The 23,570-nt window shown below is 35.1% G+C and overlaps 1 protein-coding gene across 1 annotated transcript in view; it reads right to left on the reverse strand.

Annotated features, from left to right (window-relative positions):
* Positions 1-23,570, reverse strand: part of OTUD4 (OTU deubiquitinase 4) — a 39,155-nt gene that overhangs the window by 9,900 nt on the left and 5,685 nt on the right. The window contains exons 3-13 of the mRNA XM_069492891.1: positions 21,776-21,826; positions 16,223-16,269; positions 15,310-15,382; positions 14,082-14,163; positions 12,079-12,211; positions 9,072-9,129; positions 8,703-8,820; positions 8,554-8,618; positions 4,195-4,289; positions 2,691-2,794; positions 2,402-2,588 (exon numbers count right to left, since the gene is read on the reverse strand). Coding sequence (XP_069348992.1) covers positions 2,402-2,588; positions 2,691-2,794; positions 4,195-4,289; positions 8,554-8,618; positions 8,703-8,820; positions 9,072-9,129; positions 12,079-12,211; positions 14,082-14,163; positions 15,310-15,382; positions 16,223-16,269; positions 21,776-21,826 — 1,013 coding nt within the window. The remainder of the gene's footprint in view (positions 1-2,401; positions 2,589-2,690; positions 2,795-4,194; positions 4,290-8,553; positions 8,619-8,702; positions 8,821-9,071; positions 9,130-12,078; positions 12,212-14,081; positions 14,164-15,309; positions 15,383-16,222; positions 16,270-21,775; positions 21,827-23,570) is intronic.

Genomic DNA, 23,570 nt, shown 5'->3' on the forward strand with positions numbered 1-23,570 from the left:
CGAAGGCACATTAACCTATGGCTAAGTACAAATACCAAGAGGTTCCTATGCACAGTCACAATGTCAAATTCTCTAACCCATTGACTTGTCACATACCATCAAGTGTTTTTACATAGCAAGTAATATATAGCTAACACACATAAAAAAGGATCCCAATAAGACAAAGATAATACTTCTCTATAGCACTGAATTAAAAGTACTGTTGATATGAAACATCTGTCTGAGCATTCTCTCAATTCATACAAGATTGGAGTCAACACCAGAAACACAAAAGATATGAAGTTAGTTTGTGATAAACAAGTATATGTAAATTAGCCATTTTGTAGTCGATGTGTATTTCCTTTTTTAATCTTTAAGTTACGAGAGAGTATCCTTGTGTCAAGGAAAAAAAATGCTGCTTTTCTAGTCTACCAAAAAATGAGAATTTTATTAAAATCTCATTTCTGCCCATGACCTTCCTATAGTTAATTACTTTACACTTTTAGGTTTCCAAGGTCAATATTTAAAATAACTTAATCTCTTATACACTTTGCCTATATTGGGTAAGCTACCACGAGGTACTAGTGGAGTTTGATCAATGTCCAAACAAACTTCAGCCACAACTAGCTGATTGGTGGTACAAATTCTGTTTGGGAGAGGTAACCTACCATGGGCCCAAGTGTCCCTGCGTGTGCCAAGAATGCAAGGCTCTCATCACTCTTTACCCAGGGCATTTCTCAGGGTTGTGTTTGTAGTAAACAATCTTGACAGATAAGGTATGTCTTATAACTGATTTTGAATCACTTGTTCTCATTAGAACGTCCAAAAAAATTGGATTATGAATATACACGTATTTCTTATACATGTAAAAAGTATCCCTGCAAGGATACACAAAGGTTTGTTCATACTGGATGCTTCTGCAAAAGGAAACTAGATCAATGGGAAAATATGGAAAGGAAGGAGACTATACAAAATAAATAAGCCTTTGAATGTTTTGGATTTTGAACAATATGAATTAATTTCCTATCCTAAATAATTTTTAACAGACAAAATGTAATGGATTAGAAGTATTAGTGTTTGTTATAGATTGAATTATATCTCTCAAAAAGATAATGTTCATGTACCTAACCCTGGGAACCTGTGTGTGTGACCTTTTACAGAAATAGGGTCTTTTCAGACATAATCAAGTTAAGATGCAGTCTTCAGTAGGCCCTACACCCAGTATGACTAGTGTCCTCATAAGAAGAGAAGAGACACAGACACATGGGGAGAACACCATGTGATGACAGAAGCAGAGATTAAAGTGATTGCACCTACAAGCCAAGGAACTCCAAGGACTGTAGTCAACCCTAGAAGTAGGAGTTGGAAAAGAAGTAGGAGTAGGCATGGAAAAGATTTTCCCCTGGAGCCTTCAGACAGAGCATAGCCCTGGCAACAACTTGATTTCAACCATAAGAGAATAAATTTCTGGTGTTTTAAGCTGACCAGTTTGTGGTACTTTTGTTACAACAGCCCCATAACTCTATCTGGAAGATGCTACATAAAACATCTTTCATGACAAAAAATGTTAAGTGCATTCCCAAGCGAGGGTATGCCCAAATGCCAGAAATCAAGGAACTAAAACCAGAGCACTTGGCGCACATATAAGCTGATGCTACAGCTCTTCAGGCAATTGAGGAGGAGGCACTTGGGCGGAGAAGGCATTGGCCACAGTAAACTAGGAAGGTTCCAGCACCCACAAGAGCCATGGCCATGTCTGCATGAAGAGAACAGTCTCAACTTAAGACACACCCTCTCAAATAAATCTCCTCCAAAGGACTATAAACTACTAAGCAGAAAGAGTAGACTAAGGAAAAATTAAAATCCACATCGCACAGGAAAATTATGACCCTTGGGTTCACCTGTTTCTGGATATTCAGTCAGAATGCTGATGATATTTGTAATTACACAGATCTAAAACTTATAACCCCATTCAGTATTGGAGACATTACCACAATCAAAACTTATCAGAACAAAGTAAACCAACAATTTTGGTTGGCTTAAGATCCTGTACAAACGGGAGCATCCTCTCACCTTCCAAGGAATTAGGAATGCAATTCAGAATCCAGTATTTACCATATTACAAACCACCAGAAAACTATCAAGTGTCACATTAAGATTTTGCTGGAATAAAATCTCCCAAATCATTTGAAAAGGCCATTTAAAAATAAAGGTCTCATTCCCTGTAATATTATCTTGCTTTGTTTAAACAGGATTGTAGACAACTGTAATCCTCACGTGGTGTTTCATCAACAATACTTTTAATACTATGCTAAACAAGTATATGAATCAGAAGTTGTAACAATTTAAACGCACGTAATGTGGCAAATACAGCAAATGCCTCTCACTTGCTTTCCACTTCTCTTGCATTCAGGAAGGTTACCTTATGGTCTGTGAGGGTGTCCTGCTAAGATTTTTGTGCTCACTGGAGGATTTCTGAGACTGTGACCCTGAAGAATGACTAGAGAATGCATGTTGTCTTACTCCCGAAGGATGCTGTAGTCGAGGAGGTAGTGCTGATGGGGCTTTTACTGGCTTGCTTGGATTCTTTGGCCCTCTGTAATCCATGTCTGTGACAAGAACCCAAAAATACCTCATAATTTTCCTATTAGAAACAATCCCAAATACCACCAACCCTATCCCAAAGAAATGACGACTTGATGTGCTCTTACCAGAATGGAAATTTTGACCAGAAGTGGAAGGTTTCTTTATCTTCTTCCCTGACACTGTGTTCCAGCTTTCTGGGGGAGATGCTTTCAGATTCTTTGATGTGTGTCTTCAAAAGGAAGAAGAAAACTTGTAATACCTTAAAATATTCTTAGTAAGAACACTTAAATATTATGCATATTTTATTTTCAACTTATATAAGAATTTCCTGTTTTAGTTCTTACATAAAAAACAAATTAGAATTTAAGTACAAAGAGCATTTAGCAACTCAGAACTAATTCTAATCAAATAAAATGACATAATTCAAAAGCATATTTTCTAACTTAAAAAAAAACAGAAGACTAAAGGCTTTAATCACAATCTAAGCAAAAGATTAAATAAGTAAGGAAGTAATGTTATTCTGTTGGATATGATAATGGCCTGTAGTTAAGGTGGGGAGGGAGGCCCTTATTCTGATAGAGACACATACAAACATCAACTGGAGAAGTGGTGTGATTTCTGAATTTGCTTTAAAATATTCCAATTTCATCTCCACTTTTAAATAAAGTATTAGGGAGAATAGATTCGAAAATATTGCTAAATGCTATGAGCTGATGAAAACAGGTGTTGGTTACACTTGGGTTCACTGTACTATCCTCTGTACATGTGTGTATGTTTATAATGTAAAATTTTCCACAATAAAGTTTAATGAGTAATTTATTATCTTTTTCTTCAATAAAGGCAGTAGCACTGAAACAAAAGGTGCTCTAAAATAACACTGTATAATACCAAGTCAACAATATTTTACTACTCCATCTGACAAACATTTACTGAATACTAACTACATGCAATGCAGCATTGAATAAAATTAGAAATGAATCCCTGTTCTCCAATGCCTGCACTTTACAATCTCGTCTTTCCCCAATTGCCTTTGTGAAGAATGGCACTTTTTTTTTTTTTTTTTTTTTTGAGACAGAGTCTCACTCTGTTGCCCAGGCTAGAGTGAGTGCCGTGGCGTCAGCCTAGCTCACAGCAACCTCAAACTCCTGAGCTCAAGCGATCCTCCTGTCTCAGCCTCCCGAGTAGCTGGGACTACAGGCATGCGCCACCATGCCCGGCTAATTTTTTCTATATATATTTTTAGCTGTCCATATAATTTCTTTCTATTTTTAGTAGAGGTGGGGTCTCGCTCTTGCTCAGGCTGGTCTCGAACTCCTGAGCTCAAACGATCCACCCACCTCGGCCTCCCAGAGTGCTAGGATTACAGGCGTGAGCCACCGCGCCCGGCCAAGAATGGCACATTTTATACAGTAAGCAGTAAGTATTCTTTATTCAAAATTTGCCAATGTGCAAAATATTAAATGTGCACATTTACTATTTTTCTAAAGGTCTAAACGAACATACTTTGTACACATGTGCAATACCTTTCAGTGAATTTGCAAATACACAGGGCCATTTAATAACACTCATGATTACATTAGACTAAATGGAAGAAGCAATGAAATGCCTTAGCTGAAAAGTAGTACATACTTCTTTCCCAGTTCTTCAACCAAAACTGGTCCATTCTCAGAATGAACTCCTTGAATGTCAGCATTAGAAAATTTTCCATTGTGATCCAACCTAACCTGTTGAACAATTCCAGAAATAAAAATCAGTCACTTGCTCCCTTTGCATTAATGGTCCGTTGTAAAATTTAATTTTGTTTTCAATTAAAGAGAAAACAAATGTTTATCAGTAAAGACAACATAAGTTCAAAAGGGTGAACAATGCAATCCGTCTCCCTAGCCTCAAAGACCTCCATACTTCTACCTAAAAGAAAGAAAAATTTTTCTTCTTTATCCTTCCAAAATTTTTCTAAATTATTTTTTCTGAATAGTTCCAGAAGAAATAGGAACACAATCTATTAAGGCTCCAAACAAGAGGGGCAGCATGTCCCGGTTCAGAAGGCAGGGCTGTGGCCCCACCCACCCCAGGCTTCCAGGCCTGGCTTTTCCACCTACCAGCAATATGACCTTGGCAAGCAACTTATCTCTCACTTCAGTTTCCTATGCAAAATGGAGCTATCAATAGTACCTACATCACGGAACCGAGGGAGATGGAATAAGAGTGCACATGACACACACAAAGGACATCAACTTGCACACAAGCAACCACTGAACAAAGGAGAGCAATTACTACTATAATTACTATCATCTGTCCATTTTTCTAATACTAAAAATGTGTAACTGTGATCTTTCTCTCACCCTATCCATCAACTGTGCAATTAGCACTACCCAATTGTAAATCATAACAGAGTAAGCCTTAAGGTTTCTTCCTACAGTCAAACAGCACAAATTGAATTGTGCACCTGCCAATCACTGCACCGGAAGTAAAATATACAAGGCACTACTATATATCAAAGTCCTCAAGCTGATGTTTCATTCTTCATCATTCACAATAGGATACTTTTCTTTCCTCTCTTCAAGAGTTTCACAATTAAAAAGACTTTTCTGAACTTAATTTTATCAAAAGTTTAAACATCTTATATACTTTTAGTAAACAAAAGTCACCTGTGAGTCATCTCAGTTTAAGATTTCAATTAGATTTTATCCAAATATAATGGTCAAGTAACAGAAATAAACAAAATACTCCAAAAAGGAAAAAATTAAAACAAGTATCTGCTTTACCCTACTTTATAAACAGCATCTACTTTACCAAAAGCAATTTCAACCTCAAAGGAAATATGCTTCATTTAAAATAACAACACAATTTTAGTGATACAACATTAGATAAGTAATCTTCTCTGTTGAGGGGAGAGAGGTCTCTAAGCCCTGGATTTAATCTTCTCTTCTGTTCTCTTTCAAGTTTTCCAAAACAATGTATTAATATTAAAGTTTCCACAACTCTGTTCTACAATTATAAAGCATTCCTGACAATCCCGTAAGGAAGCCCATGAATGAATTGGATCCTCTTCTTCCTCACCTTTCAAATACCCCAGAATCAGAACTATCAAAGGTTCTTAAGGTAAAGCCCATCACTGACTGACGCCCCAAATAGAATTCTGGTCAGATACTTTTCATGAAAACCAATTTATCCATAAGTCAAGAAGAAATGTTCGCCAATGGCTGTTTTCAAGTAGTTTTTAAAAGGCAACACTTTTTAATGGAAACCATTTCTCATGAAAATTAACTTCCACATAGTATTTTTTGTGTATCTGGAGGAGTTGGTTTGGTTTTTGAGATAGTAGTATTTTTCCATAAACAAAGAATAGAAAAGAGACCTTGTAAATTATCTTATCCAGGGTCTTTCTTGCCTAAGCATTATTGACACTTTGGACTAGATAATTCTTTAATGGAGGGAGACAGAGAAGGGAGGCTATCCTGTGCATTATAGGGATGTTTGGTCACATCTTTGGCCCCTACCCACTAGATGTCAGTAGCACCCTCCCAGTTGTAACAATAAAACTGTCTTTAGTGGCTGGGTGCGGTGACTCATGCCTATAATCCCAGCACTTTGGGAGGCTGAGGCAGGAGGATCGCTTATGGCCAGGAGTTTCAGACCAGCCTGGGCAATACAGCATGATCCTGAGGCCCCGTCTCTACATGAAAAAAAAAATTTCTCCAGACGTTGCAAAAGTCTGGGGGAGTGGGGGTCAAGAATCACCCAAGGTTGAGAAACTGATCTAATTCAACTTTTCCCTTCAACCATCAGCTAGCTACTCAAGTCCAGGGTAGTGCCTTATTCAAAATAAATGGCAACACTTCTTTTATGGCTCACTTCCTCAGTCCTACAATAAACATTATCTATGTATCAAAATCTTTCAGAATGATTTCCATAAACAAATTGATCTATAAAGTCAATTTTAATAAATTATTTGCCAATTTAATGAAAACACCTAAATATCTAAAATGTTGTTACTTCTTTGAAACAAGCAATACCAAAGGCTGAATTGTTTTTAAAGATCATGTAATGGGATGCTATAGTTTTATTTCATATTTTTATTTTTTTTGAGACAAGAGTCTCACTCTATAGCCCCAGCTAGAGTGCAGTGACATCATCATAGCTCGCTGCAACTTCAAATCCCTGGGCTCAAGGGATCCTCCTGCCTCAATCTCCCAAGTAGCTGGGACTACAGGCATGCCACTGCACGCAACTAATTTTTCTATTTTTAATAGAGATGGGGTCATTCTTGCTCAGGCTGGTCTTGGAACTCCTGACCTCAATCGATCCTCCCTCCTTGGGCTCCCAGAGTGCTAGAATTAACTGCCTGGCCTTCTTAATTTTTTATTTTTAATTATTATTGGTACATAATAGCTGTATATTAAAAATCTTTATACGGTACATGTAATGTTTTGATATAGGCATACAATGTGAACTAATCAAATCAGAGTAATTACGGTATCCATCACCCTCAGTTATTAAACATTTGTGTTAGGAACATTCCAATTCCACTCTTTCAGTTATTTTAAAGTATACCCTAACTTACTGTTGATTATAGTCACTTTGTTGTGCTATCAAATATTGTTCATTCTATCTATCCATATTTTTGCCCCCATTAACCATCCCCACTTTATCCCCTGCCCTCCTTTCCACCTTTCCCAGCCTCTGGTAACTGTCATTCTACTCTCTTGTCTCCAAGAGCTGAATTGTTTTTAATATTTAGCTCCCACATGTGAGTGAGAAAATTTGAGATTTTGTCTTTCTGTGCTTGGCATATTTCAATTAACATAATGTTCTTCAGTTCCATTCATGTTGCAAATGGCAGGATTTCATTCTTTTTTGTGGCTATACAATGTTCCATTGTGTACATGTACAATTTCTTTATCCATTCATCCACTGATGGATCCTTAGGTTGATTCTGTATCTTGGCTATTGTGAATAGTGCTGCAAAAAATATGGGAGTGCAGATATCTTTCCAATATACTGTATTCCCATCCTTTGGCTATATACCCAGCAGGATTGCTGGGTCACATGGTAGCTCCATTTTTAGTTTTTTGAGGAATCTTCATATTGTTCTCCATAGTGGTTGCACTAATTACATTCCCACCAACAGTGTACGAGCACCACATCCTCGCCAGCACTCATTACTGCCTTTTTGATAAAAGCCATTTTAACTGGGGTGAGATGGTATCTCATTATAGTGTCGATCTTCACTTCTCTGAAGACTAATGATGTTGAATATTTTTTCATATACCTGTTGGCCATCTGTATGTCTTCTTTTGAGAAATATCTAGTCAGATCCTTTGCCCATTTTTTAATCATATTTTTCTCCCCAATGGAGTTGCTAGAGCTCCTTATATATTCTAGCTATTAATTCCTTGTCAGACAGGTAGTTTGCAAATATTTTCTCCCATTCTGTGGGTTATCTCTTCACTTGCTGATTGTTTCCTTTGCTGTGCAAAAAGCTTTTTAGCTTGATGTGATCACATTTGTCCAATTTTGCTTCGGTTGCCTGTGCTTTGGGAATATTACTCAAGAAGTCCTTGCCCAGACCCATGTTCTGAAGCATTTTTCCCAATGTTTTCTTTTAATAGTTTCATAGTTTCAGGTCTTAGATTTAAGTCTTTAATCCATTTAATTTGATTTTTGTATATGGCCAGAGAAAAGGGTCTAGTTTCATTCTTCTGCATATAGATATCCAGTTTTCCCAGCACCATTTATAGAAGAGACTATCTTTTCCCCCACTACATGTTCTTAAAATGCCATGGTTTTAGACATAAAAGATTTTAGCAATGTATTCAAATAAGTCAAAAAGCTAAATACTTGCTAACTATTAAAATGTACACATGATAAATATACTCTGAAATTCCAAATTAACAACACATTCAAACCTCACCTGTTTTCTTGGTTTCTATTAGAAAAAGCAAGATTTCAAGTAAAATCTTTTCATTTTTTATACAAATCACTTACTTGACACTTATCTCCAACTTCATATTGTAAGCCAGCAGCAATGGAATAATCACGTTTTTGTTGAGCTGTTAAAAAAAATCAATATAAGGCTGACTTAGTTTTCAACTGGCATAAAGCAAACATATGAAAAATGCATATTTTTAACTCACCTTGTTTAGACTTCAGCCATATTTCATATTCCACGTTTCTATAGATTGTTGGATTGAGTGACTTAAGAACCTTTCTAGACAAACGAAGGCCAGGAGAATTCCCATTGTTCTTTGGGTGCTAAACAAACAAAGTCAGAAAGTCCAATCAACACAGAAATGCTTTTAAAACATTTTTGTTTGAGATATGTGTAACCATAAAATCAAATGAAGAAACTTCAAATAATGAGGAAGTCACCAATTTCTTACTAGCAGATAGATGACCCTGACTCTACTGAAAATGTACCAGAAAAAAGAAAAAAAATTAAGACTTTAAATTCACATGCTTTCTTATATTGAAGAACTAGTTAAAACTGTTTAAAAGAAAAATACCTCATCGCCTGACAAAGGTTTAAATCCATTCACATCATTAGCAGTAGTAGTTTTATTTCTATAAAGGAAGAAACATAACCATAATTAGGAGCAGAAAAACATATTTGCATGTAATTAACTTCTCACCTCATCTAAAAATCTCAAGTCAGAGTTACACTACAAAAAGTCAGAGCTATACTACTCCAGCAAGCTCTCACAAGTTTTAGTAGACATATACATAAAAGTATACATATGCATAAAAGTATACATATAAATAAAAGTGTATATGTAGGTATGTGTATATACATATAAGATAGAAGTCAGAGACTTATTGGTAATTCTTACGGGCTCAGTAATCAACAAGAAAACACTAAGAGAAATAAACTGTGAAATCTGGATAAGTAGAATAATTCCATTTACAAAACATTCCAAATAAAAATTCCCTTTCAATATATACAGGTGAGTCCCTATTAAAAAAATATTCCATTACAACAAAAGTATCTATCTACAGGATTCAACAACCAACCCTTTTATTAAGAACATTCTACATTAAATAATCTTCAACACAACAGAAAACCATCATGAGCCTTTTGAATTCACTGTAGAATACATACCTACAGTTTACATTCATTTACTCATCCCTACTATGTGCCAGGGACTACATACCACTGACCCTTGAACAACGTGAGATTGAACTGAAAGAGTCTACTTATACTCGGGACTTTTTGCAACCAAAAACAGATTGAAAACATGGTATTCATGGGATACAAAACTCACATACATACAGTGTTGGCTTTTTGTATATATGGGTTCCACAGGGCCAACTATGGGTCTTGAGTATGTGTAGATTCTGGTATAAGTGGAGGTCCTGAACAATCCCCCACATATTAATATACCAAGGAACAACTGTACCATTAGGTCCTGGGGTCTAGCAGTGAACAAAACAGACAAAAACTCTGCCCACATGAAATGTCCAATCTATCGAGAGTAAATACCAACTAAATAAGTAACCAGTATGTTAAATGCTGGTAAATGCTATGGGGAAAAACGGTAGGAAAAAGTGAGTGTTGAGATGTAGGCTCAAATGATAAAAAGTAGGAGGAAAAGGCCTTGCTAAGATGTTTTTTTGAACAAATAAAGGTAGGGAGACAGCAAACCATATGTGGCTATTTAGTATTCTAGGTAGAGGGAACAGCACATGCAAAGACCCTGAGGTGAGCAGTGAGACTGGAACAAAGTAATGACAGGTCGAGGGGAGAGAGGCTCTGAATTGCACCTGCATGTACTCTTCTATCCCAAATTCCTCCTTAATAAATCAATTTCTAGTTTTCAGGACAATATGCACATCTACATCCTTAAATACAGCAATATTTGAGACCTCAATTGTCTAAAGTCTGGATTAGAAAATCACCCTAACTTCCAGTACTTCTGGACCAACAAATATGAATGTGAAGAGAATCCAGGCACAAAAGTACAGTACATCTTTGGTCTTCCCTCCTCATTACCACACCATCCCTATCTATCTTGCCATGGTTATATAGCATTCTTCTTCCTTAACTGAAGCCTTGACCTCCCTAAGTCAGACGTGACCAAGTAAAACAAAATTTTAATAATGGAATGAAAAGGTAACCCATATTCCTACGGCTACCGTTGTACAGTATAGCAATAAAAACGGAACACAATAATTAGCACATCTTCTTAAATACCTGCTTCACCTTCCCTGGTAAACTTCTCTAGCTTACTGGCCTCTACTCTACACTTCACCTGCCAACTGCCATCCTAGACTCAATTGTTTCTAATACTATTAAAGCAGCAGCATCCAAAGGGCATGTCGTAGAAGTGCCCCCACCCCAATTACAGGTAATAGGTTGTAACAACCTTATTCTCTCTCCTAACTTTCCCTATGCTCAATGCCATGCCTTAATCACATAGGTGCCTTGAGAGAGAAGGGCCATGGACCAAAATTTCTATCTGCACAAAGTTAATTAGTCTATTTTAGAATTAAATTTACAATAGCAGACACTGATTCAAGTTAGGAAAAAATGGTAGTCAAATTTTTAATTGGGATCAGCAATATGCAACAAATGCCTGGAATTACACATTAAGAGAAAACCATATATATCTTTTAAAGTATTTTTATAATAAAGAATTAGATATCCTAAGGCTTAAGTTCCATTTCTATCTCTAGCTTTACAATGTGTAACACACTAAGTAAGATGCCTTTATACTCTCATACAAACAGAATATACTTTTAGCTTCAATGGGAATAAAGGTGGTTCTTATAAAAGGTAAACTTAATATTACTGATAATATGTTTGGATGCTATACCTAGGACCTAGGCTATGCACTTTATATGCTATCTCATTTAATTCTCACCAATTTTCCCTTTTGTGGAAATATGATATATATCCTCATTTTATAGTTACAGAATTGAGCCTTCTTAGAGAATTTATGTAATTTGCCCCAAGTCTAGTTAGCAGGAAGCCAGGATTGAAACCAGAGCTCAACCTCTTAACCATTTCCCTGCACGTCTTACTGAAAAAAAAAAATTAAGCCTCAGAGACTCTTTGTTAAAAGGTGTTTACTCACAATCTACAGAGGCACTACCCAGAGTTCTTCACACAGTTAAAACCTCTATGTGGGACTTTCATTGTCTAAAAAGAGGAAGCACTATCTAAGAAAAAAAACAATAAAACAAAGGGAAGGAAATCAAACCAGCCATAGTTCTCATCACTAAGTATATAAACAACCGACAAGTTAACTTCAAAATTTTACAATACACACACATATAAGTACGACCAAATCTATTCTACAGATATGCATCTATATTACATAGACAAATTCTTATCAACCAAAGACATCAACTTTCAAAAGAAATAGTCCCATAATAAAAATTAGGTAAAATTATTAGTGCCAGGCATAAAGAAACTTTGAATACCATAACACCTCAGTATGTGTTGTGCAAAGACATTTACTGAAATGTTTCTTAGTATGGCACTAGAAAGATATTTTAGGATTTCATTCTTACTTGCAACTGTCATCCTCTGAATCTGATATTTCACTGTTGTCTTCATCAGCTACTTCAGAGGTGTCCAGTCCCATCACAATTTTACTAACATCAGTTTTAAACACCTTCTCATACAGCAATTCATAAAGGAGAGCTGCAATTAATGACAAATTTTATGCAACATTAACTACAACCATTTTTTTAAAAAATAGGAACAGAGCATAAAAACGTGACTTTCTGTTGTTTAGGCTTCTAAAATCCTAACTAGGTATCTGCAACATCTTATGGTCAATAACTCAATTTAATCAGAAAGTTACCTGGAGAGCAACTAGAATTTCTGCCCATGCAGTTAAGGATTTTAAAACCACTGCAAAAAGACACTACCATTTTTAAGACTAATAACACAAAAATGTACCACAATAGTGAAACAAGTATAGAGATAGGAAAAACTAAAGCATGCATACTGAGCAATTACTATATTCCGCACACTGTGCTAAGTCTTTATATATCCTCCTATTTAATCCCTGCACAATAAAGTATTTCTCTAGCTGTACATATGTGGAAACTGAGACTTAGTGATGTCACACAGCAAGCCCAACCTTAAAAGTCCTGGATGGGAAACATTAAGAAACATTAACACTGCTAGGAAGAGGAATGCAGTATGGTAGAGTGCACTAGCTGACAACGGAGAAGATGTGGATGCTAATCTTCGCTTTCCTACTAAATGTAACCTTGCACAAATCACTTCTCCTCAGGTTTCTAGAAAACAAAAGGACGTTTGACTATATAACCTAGCTCCAGATTTTAATTTAACATAAGGAACTGAAGAGAAACTTATAAAATGTATTCTAGGCAGAGCCACTGAAAGGAAGCAGCAGCTTATGTGAATGACTTTGTTGCCTTTAATAAAAAAAAAAAAAAAAAACTCTAGTCCTGAAAACAGGGAAATTAACAAAAATTCAAAAATTTGATTTATTACAATGAGCTTTAAGAAAACAAATGTACTTAAGAATTTATCAATAATGGGTGCTCACCCTCTAAATGAGTTCCCAAAGAGACCTCCTTTTCATGGACCATCTTATTTCCAGATTCCCGTAACAGGAGACACACTCCTGACATCACCCAAACCACAGGCACTTAGAAGTAAAGGAAAGGCAGGCTCTCGGACCTACCCTTCCCAAAGGGGAATGTCTAGATTTTGATTAGCTAAGGGAGGGGGAAGACAAGGTCCAGGATACAGACAGCAAGACTTTCACATCTCAAAACGGATCAATAATTTTTTTTTCTATATTGCACATATTTTACTTAACTTTACTGGTCACCATTAGTTTAATTTTTATTTATTATTTATGTTTTGGACACACACATGCAGAGGCCACCACTACTAGCTGAAGAACAGAAGAAAAAACTGTTACTTGCTTTGTCAGGACAGACAACAAAATATAACAGATAACAGTACGAAGGGCCATTGCTCTTCTAGAGCAATAATTCTTCAACGGAAGATGTAGAAGAGGGAATTCACATCCCCAGGAAACATTTGGCAAAATCTAGTTTTGGTCGTCACAATGGGGGCAAGGGAGAGTGCAGAGGTTAAGGATGCTACTAAACATGCTATAGTGTACAACAGGAGAGTACCTAAAACAGAGAATTATCTGGCCCAAGATGTCAATAGTGCCAAAGTTTGAAACCCTGCCCTAGAGCCAAAGATAATCAAATGCTTGGTTTGCTCAGTCATTTGGACTTTCAAGCTATACACTAACAGCTTTAAAAATGCATGTAAATATTTATTATTGAAATTACCACACCAACAAAAAACTTGGCAATTACAAGTCAAACTCTAGCCATTAGCTCCCTTTTTTCCTATTGAAATAAGTTATTATAATATTCATATTCTTGGTAACCGAATGTTCTCAGAAATATATTTGTATTACAATGAAACAAAATATACTTGCTCTGATTTGTTTGCATTAAGGCTGTATAGTTCAAGAATATAATTTCCTATATAAACACAAACTGATACTTACACTGACACACAGAAGAGCTATCTTTATACTTTATAGGATAGACAATATCATAATGATTTCCATTTGAAAAACACAGTAATACCTAAAAGGGAAAAATAAAAGACACATTTTAAAAACAACAAAAGATACATTTCACACCCTCATATATATGTGACATTTACAAAACAGAACATCTCTAATGCTTTTGAAATATTAGATAATTTCCAAATAGCAAATATTTTAGTAGAAGCAACCTAAAGCTCCAACACTGTCAAACTATGGCACATCCACATGCTGAAATACCATACAGCCATTAAATCAAAAAATTCTCAATGACCTGGGGAAATGTTTACAGGATCACAAAAAACAGACCCAATATATGAAAACAATATAATTTCAATGACTTAAAGAACAAGAAAGTTAAAAGACTATAAGAAAATATTCCAAAATCTTATTAATGCTAACCTCTAAGAGGCAAAAATCAAAGAAATTTCTTCTGCTTCTTTACAGTTCTAAGTACTTTTTAAAAGATGAATTACTTATGCAAAGAGAAATGCACAATGTTTTGTTTAGACTATGTCATATTCCAAAAATTGTACTGGAAAGGCCAGGTCTAGGGTGAAGTCCCTTGGAATCTCCCAAGTCCTTACCATAATAGTATTTCACTCAATTCCTCTCCTCCTTACCATTGTTAGCATGGTGACACCCAAGTCACTTCAATTTGTCCTAATGATTCCAAAACAGCTAATTAAGACAAAATTCTCTTATACTGAATTAGTTATTCTTTCTTTCTAGCCTTCAGAAAATTTTTCAGTTGTTTCTACTTTATGACCAGATAGTATACCACCACTCTTGCCCGTAAAATTATCTTTATGATGGGAAATACATAAGTTTACCAAAGTATTCCCAGATGCAATGGCAGAACCTATTTTTACAAGTTATTTTACTATTTGTTTATATTGACAAAAAACTGTAATAGTTTAGTTCCTCATATACATTAGTGTCTCAGCATAATTTAGTGTCTCTACTGAAATGTTATAAAAGGGTTCAACACAGTGATTTGTGGGGGCCAAAAAATACAAAATGATGACTCCATAATGATTAATACAAACTTTTAAAAACCCAGAGTACCATAACCTCAGACAGAAATATTTTAAAAAGTCACTTAAAATTATAGCTTAGGAGGTCAAAGTAGCAACTGAACAGTTCTTTTACTTAAATCTTTAACAAACACTTTCAAAATTCTTACCTTTTCAGGAAAATTATTTTCAGTTACTTGTGAAGGAGAAACATTTGGTTCCCGATAAATTATAAAATCTTTCCTGAAAAATAACATTTATAAATTACTTCTTATACTTCAGAATTTAAATTTAATCATCCATTCATTTATCAAGAGCCTAATATGTGCCCAGCAATGCTGTAAACACTAAAAATACAGCAATAAACAAAAGACAGTGATGAAATAGCTAAGTTATAAAATACTTAAAGTATCTTTTCTGAAAAATAAAACTTAAAATTTGTGTATATATAGTTTCATATAATTCTAATGAGAAATTGTGAAGATTAAATTTAAATGACATTTTGAAAAGAAAAAATATTCACCTGTTTCTCTACAGGTTGAGCATCCCAAATCCAAAAATCCAAAATCCAAAGCTTTTTTGAGCATCAACATGATGCTCAAAGGAAATGTTCACTGAAGCATTTTGGATTTTGGACTCTTAGATTAGAGATTCTCAACTGGGTAAGTGTAATGCAAACAATTCCAAAATTCCCAAAAATCCAAAAACACTTCTGGTCCCGAGCATTTCAGATAAGGGATACTCGACCCGTAATATGGTTCTGTTCTAGTGGCCATTCAATGCTACTGGCCCTGAGAAAGGAGGAAATCGTTTCTCTACAAGCTTGATAAGTGGTATTTTATAGAACATAGCCTAGAAAATTTTCTGTACCCTTTTCCAAAAGTATTTTGAGAATTAACATTTCTAAACGTTGACTTATATAAATGTCAAAATCTAATTGATGCAATATAAAAAAAACTTAGAAAAGATGCTTCACAATCAACGTATAAAATAGCTTTGCTACTTTGACACTTTTAATATGATGAAATATACTAATTTCCCACTGGTTTTATTTCTGTTTACTTATGTTATTACAGCGCTTACCTGTACATAAGAGAAAGGGCACTTATTTCCACTTGTCCCACCCATTCCTGTATTGAAGAAAAAAAAAGTTGACACATAAGTGTCTCATACTTTTTATAATACACTTTATATCTCTATACATACCTTTACATAACATACCTAATGAGCATTTAAAGTTCATTAATATTAGTAATGTGAATATTATAAAAACATTTATATAAAACAGGACATAATATATACTAAAAAGCAGTCCAAGTCTCTGTTGCAAAAATCCTTAGTAATAGTAACAGGGTATAATGACAGCTTCTATCGGTGTGGCAAGACCACAGAGTGGCATCTATAAGTTTAGAACTTAATTGAAGGCAACAGCTATCCTCCAACCTAGCACCTAGGACAGAGCCTAGCACATAGTATAAGTCCAGTAAGTAAAGTGTTGAATAGAAGAAGAAAATCAGGAAGCATAAAATGGAACAGAAAATTTCTTATTGTGGGGGTGATGAAGGTACAAAAGAGAACAGTGTCCTAGTAATCATTTTGAAAAGAAGAGAAATTCTACACTTCTCAAAGAAGTCACTCTAAGCCTTTCTGGAAGGCAAATGGCCAGTATATTTCAAAATATAAAATGTCCATATACTCTTTGACCCAGCAATTCAACTTCTATAAATCTATCCTAAAGAAATATTTCATATGTCCACAAAAGTGTATACAAATAAGAACGTCCCTGTAAGCTATCTGTACTAGTGTAAAGAAAAAGGCACCTAAAATTCCTAAGGAATAGTTAAATAATTTATGGTTCATCCACACTATAGATCATCATGGACTCACTGAAAAAGGAGGTATACCCACATGAAATGACTTGAAAAGTCACTCAAAACTATTAAGTTAAAAAAGCAAGTCATGCCACAATTAATAACATATTAATATATTGTTTCAGATAAACTAGGATACTGAACATTCCCAACACAAACAAATGATAATGTTTGTGATGACGGATATGCTCATTACCTTGATCTGACTACTGGACATTATATGTAACAAAACATCACTATGTACCCCATGAATATGTACAATTATTTGTCAATTGTCAATTTAAAAAAAAATTTTTAAAGATACATGATTGTACTTAGAAGCCAACCCTTAACTTATAATCGAGTTATATACCAAAATAAAAATGAGTAATTGTTTCTCTAGGGATAACATAAAAATAAAACTTTAGAGTTTATTTCAAAAAAAAAAAAAGTAATGGTAAAATAATCCTATTTGTATACAGCAAACAAAAAAGTCTATTTAGTGATACACGTGTGTCTGTATGCATAGAAAGGTGACTGGGAGGATGCATCCTAAATTGACAGTAGAGACAGGGAATTCAAGATGAGGAAAATGAAGAATTTTCACCCTTCATTCCATATATATGTATATTTTAAAATCTTCCACCATGAGAATGTATTCCTATATTACTTGTGAAACTAGTTAAAGACTTAGTATCAAGAGCCACTGAAAACAATGAGCTATTATAAATGAAGGCTGCCACCTTGCCCTTGAAAAAAAATTGAAATAAAGATTTTAGACAATATTTTGATCTCAGACAAGAACAATCCCCCAGAGACTTTTCACTTTAATAATTCTTAAAAGTTGGCACTGATTTTCAAAATGAAATAGGTGCCATATATATTTAGATTTCTTAAAATAGGCCTTAGCCTAACAACTATGGCTTCTCACAAACTACAAGTGACACCCTCTGCAGTAAACGAAATCCTTCTCTTTAGATCACATACACACTACATTTCTAATTTATGCAAAATGTACTATATAACCTCAAAAAATGGAAAATTCAATCAATGTCAACAAAATGCTACATGAGAATAATGTACCCTTTTATAAGTAATCTTCAGAATAAATTCTGTCGTAGTCTCATTAAGTAAACAATGACTGTCATTAAATCTTCTTCCCTAACCAATGTCAGTTTTAAATTATTATTTTACTATTTAAAAAAAACTGATATTCTACTACCATTGTCTTCTACCTTAAGGCTATAATTTTATTTACTCATCACTTTTTATAACGTTTAGTAAGTATATTTCTTGTGGGTGAGAGAAAAGAACTTCTTCAAAATTTGTTTCAACTAATAAATCATGCCATATCAAAACTATGTAATTTAAATGTTCTTAAATCATCATCAATACTATGCTTTTGGTGCTCAAAAGGCATTAAGAAAATGAAAAGCCAAAATACAAACTGGAAGAATGTATTTGCAAAATATATACCCAATACAGCACTTATAACCAGTATAAAGAACTTGTAAAATTCAATAAGACCAACAGCAATGAAAAATGAGCAAAATCTATGAACAAACATTTATTTCACCAAGAAAATTATACAGATGGCAAATAAGCACATAAAAACATGCTCAGTATCATTAGAGAAATGCAAGTGAATGAAAATCACAAACAGTGTTGGCAAGGATGTGGAGCAATTGGAATTCTCATATAGTGATGAGAAAGCAAAATGTTTGTTTTGGAAAACAATTTGGCAATTTCTAATTAAGTTAAACATATTTACCGTATGACCCACAATTCCACTCTGAGGTATTAATCCAAGAGAAAAGAAAACTTATGTCTACGCAAAGACTTATATGCAAATATTCACAGCACCTTCAATTTTAACAGCCCAAAACCTGAAAGAACCTAAATATCCATCATCTGGGAAATTGATAAATTGTAATAGATACATCCATACAGTGCACCATCATTCTGCAACAAGGAACTACTGATAAACACATGGATGAATTTTAAAGTGTTTCCAATATATTAAGTGAAAGAAGCCAAACACATAAGAGTACAAACTATTTATCATTCCATTTACACACACTTAGAAAAGGTAAAACTTGGAAAGCAAATCAGGGGATTGAGTGCATAAGAACACTTTCTGGAGTGATGGAAATATTCCATATGATGTTTGTGATGGTGGTTACACAACTGTATACATTTGTTAAATCTCATCAAATTGTACATTTAAAATTAATGAATTTTATTATATGTCAATTTTATCTTAACAGAGCTGACAAAAAGTTTGGGGCATTTTTCAAAATGCTCTACTATTTTAAGATGATAAAGATGCTTTCTCTGAGAATTGGATGGAGAAACCAAGCCCATCCATCAACCATACTTGTTTTCATTTTATACATCCTATATATCAAGGAGGCAGCCAAAAACAACAACAACAACAAAAAAAAAAACAGAATGAAGACTTAAAAATGTTTGTTGCTAATAACAAAGAAGGCAGAACTTAGGTTCAGAAAGCACCTAAGATATCTGAAGACGTTTGATCACACTGGGGAGAGGGGTATCATAGTAAGTCCTGTGTGTCAGAAAGAAACGTGGCCAGCTAGCATCGTGAAAAAGAGGTATAGACACCCTGTTCCACGTGCTCAAAACCCCAATCAACTTTAGCACCTTTGTTCCTGAACAGAACCCAAACCAAATGTCTCTATTCAGTGCACATTTCCTACCTGTCTCCTCTCCACTCCTATTACTTCTATCCTAGCTTGGACCCTCACAGCCCAATAACCTGAACTGCTGCACAAAGATTATTATAAAATAACACTGGGGGGGTTTCCTGATAGAAAATAATAAATGGTCTTTGTCAATTCTTTTATTTTCTATAAAGAAAGTAAAAATCACCTATAGTATTTGCCACCTGGAGAATAACAAATTAACATTCTGGTGTTTACCTTTCCTATCTATTACACATAACACAATACAATAGGTACTTAACATTCATTCAACACACATAAACAGATTATGCACCCCAAAGTTAAAGGTAACTATGGGAATTCCAAAGCAATAAAAATATACAATGCTTCCCTTCAAAGAGGCTTATACACTATGAGAAAAAAATGTAAACTTCAGGAAAATGAATTTGTGATCATAGTATACGGGTAAAACTCAGTTACAGAATTACTCACATAAAAACATAGTTGGGGTAAATTTGGAGCATAGGCCTTCAGGGAATATTTGCCTCCAAAACTGGATTGATACTGTACTTATTCCTTTTTACACCTAATATAATGTGTACATTTTTCCATATATTAAACAAATTTTTAAACCATTATAAAATGGATCTTTTTTTTGAGGTCTCATCCACCTCAAACTCTTTTCACACAATACTCTTTAATCCATCCATTCAGACAACAAAAATGCCAGGCACTATTCTCAGCTCTGAGGCACTCAGCAGTGAACAAACACACAGACCTCTGTGTTCATGGAGCTTAATTCTAGTAGGAAGCAGATACATAGTATGTTAAGAGGGTATAAGCACTACAGAGAAAAATAAAGCAGGGAAGGGAGAGAGGGAATGTGTTGGGGGCTGAGAGTTATAGAGGCCAGGGAATCTGCATTTTTATAAGCACACTGATTCTGATGCAAATAACCTATAGATCACGCTTTGAGAAATGCTGGCCTGAAGTATACACTCCAAACTGTGAGCCTAGCATTAAAGGCTCTCTCTCAGTCTGGCCCCAACCTGCCCCTCCAACTTCTTTCTCACCACTTTTACCTTCACGTGCTCTGCGCTCCACACAAACCGAACTGTTTTCTGAATCTGCCTTGCTCAGTTTTCACTGCCTAGAATGCCCTTCAGCTCAGGCATTTCCTATTTAGGATCTTCTCAGACTTCAAATGTGAACTCACTCTCAAACTCTTGCTTTGTCTACCAGCTGAAATAAAACTGTGAATGCCTATAACATCATAGCTAAACCTCTTGTGACACATGTACTCTTCTAACTTACATTTGACTTTCTTTCCTATGATAGAGAAACTCCATTCTCTCTGCATCCCCAGGATAACTAGCAATTCTTGGTCCATAATGAGCACTCAAATCAGCATTAGGGAATCAAATGAACACATCACTCATTGATCAAACACCAACCACTGTTCCTATGCTACATTCCCTTTACTCCCCTTTTTAGCTCTTTCCTTTGCCAATGTTATTTTTAACTTTACAGAGGATGATGGAAGATCTGAACATTCTAAATGGCATTCCACTAAATTAGGATTTTTACACAGAGAATATTAGTTTTGTAAGCAGAAAAAACAAAGATAGAAAAATCCTTTTAACCTCAACAGACTGAGAAAGTGTGGCTGGCAGGAGGTGGTGGGGAAGTGCTGTCCTTTTCTTTCACAACAGTTTCTTCCCTTCGCAAGCTGATCATGGGAAATGGAACCTGCATGAAAGAACTCCGCCTTCTCAAACTGCCTAGAAAGAAATCAAACCTCACCCCTGTCCAAGTCCCATGCCCACACCAACACAGCATTCCGAAAATCATTACCAGTGTCATCTCAGATCTTTTATGCTACATCCACATGCCATCATGACAAAGATAAAGATAGCACAACTCTTAGGGAGGCAACCTGTGGTATACAGCTCCAGTGTCTTCCAATTAAGTGCTACATAAAATGTGTACCTAAGAAGTTTGTAGAAAATGTTTATAAGGAACTAGGGTACACTGCCACTGTAACCCCTCTATATACCATATTATTAATATTCCATTTTAATGAATTTTAAATAACTGCATACCTGTGGATTTTCCAAACGCTTTAAATACTCTTCAAATGATCCTTCTATAAACTGCAAAAAAAAAAAGTCTATCAAGAATGTCATCTAAGAAGTATGTCACAACAGTTAACTGCTTCACTATGCAAATAATGTTCACTCTGAATTACTGATTTCATACACAAACCTAGGATACATCAGTATTATTAAAAAATATATATTTATAAAATCTAATTGTGAAGATATATAGTAATCATTAAGTAAAGACCACAAACATACAGAAGAATTTAAAGACAGAAATGTTGCCAGGAAAGCTTTCCTGAAGGGGAGTGACTCGAGATGAAGGCTGGATGGCACAGGGAGAGGACACTCCACAGAGAAGGCCAACGTGACGTGAGGAGGAAGAACGCATACTGTGTTGGGAAGATAGGAATGACCTGGCCAGTTGGAGTGAGACAAGTCGGTGGGAAGCTGAGCAGCAGAGGAATCCAATAGGGGCCTGTTTATAGAGAGCCGCGAGCCCAGGCAGGACCTTCAGACTACTCAGGAAAGGCAATTCAAGGTCACTGCATATGACATTCTCAACTGAGAATTTATATGATAAGCAGCGCTTTTATCTTAATTTGGTAGTAGCCAGTGTGCAGAACAGAATAAAACAAAGAAATATACACTGGCTAATAGTACAGCTTAATTATACAGATATGAGCAGTCACTGTCTCTCAGGTCAGTTACCCTAAAAAAAGAGATGAGAACTAATAATGCTAAGGATATTTTGAAGCATCCACAAGATTTTTTTTAATACAGCCTGCTTCTTCACTGTTACTTTAAAATAAAAATAAAATTGAGTTTTATTTTTATTAACCCAACCTGGTTTATGTTTTTCTCACAGCAATTGTACTAATTTGAGAACGCTCTAAAAGACATTCATCTTAATCACCAAATTCAATTTTATTTTTAAATTACAGTCCCAGTTAATTTAGCAGAGTGATACACTTAAAAACATTAAAGTACACTCCCTATAGTCTATAAAAATCTTTTAAGGACCCACAGATTTTTTTTTTGTAAAGATTGAGTTTAATTCTCTTCTAGATTGTATAATGTCAAATTTCCAAAAACTGTCTTAAGTTTCAAGACAAATTTATAATAAAAGAGCCATGTATTTTAAATATCCCATCAATCAAAGGCTGTTCTGTATTAGATGGCCATTTACAAAATAAAAAAAATAAAAAATAAAAGTAACAGAACCATTTACAGTTCAAAGAGACCTAGAGACCTAAGCAGAATTCTAACACAAGCCTGATCCAATCTGAGAGTCTCCTTTCTAAGCAAGAAAGGTCCATCTAGGCTGTGGCTGAACTCTGTCAGTAACAAGGCACAAACCCTTCCTACAATATCCCTTTCCAATGCCAGCCAACAGAAACTGCTAGGATTTTCTTATTATAAGGAAAGTGAAACTTTTTCCCTTGGAACCTTTAATCTCTGATCATATCTCACAAGATTGTATGAACTACATGCAAAGCACTTAAACCAATCCCTGGCACATAGCAAGTGCTTAACTAACACTGGCAACATCCATCAACACAGCTTTACCTTCTGGGGCCAATATTAATGATTCACTTGTAATTTCTTCAAATATTTAAAGATCACTTCACTTCCCCACCTCTTCTCTACCAACCCTAGTTCTCTCTTATCTAGCCCCTGTATTACCAGTTTTTTTATAAGACAAGATTTCAAACCTATCAAGCAGATAACTAATTCTCCTTCCTGGAATATATTACTGTCCATTCTAAACCATGGTACCCAGAAAAAATGTTACTAG

This window comes from Eulemur rufifrons, chromosome 18 (assembly GCF_041146395.1).
Source record: "Eulemur rufifrons isolate Redbay chromosome 18, OSU_ERuf_1, whole genome shotgun sequence".
NCBI classification, from domain to species: domain Eukaryota; kingdom Metazoa; phylum Chordata; class Mammalia; order Primates; family Lemuridae; genus Eulemur; species Eulemur rufifrons.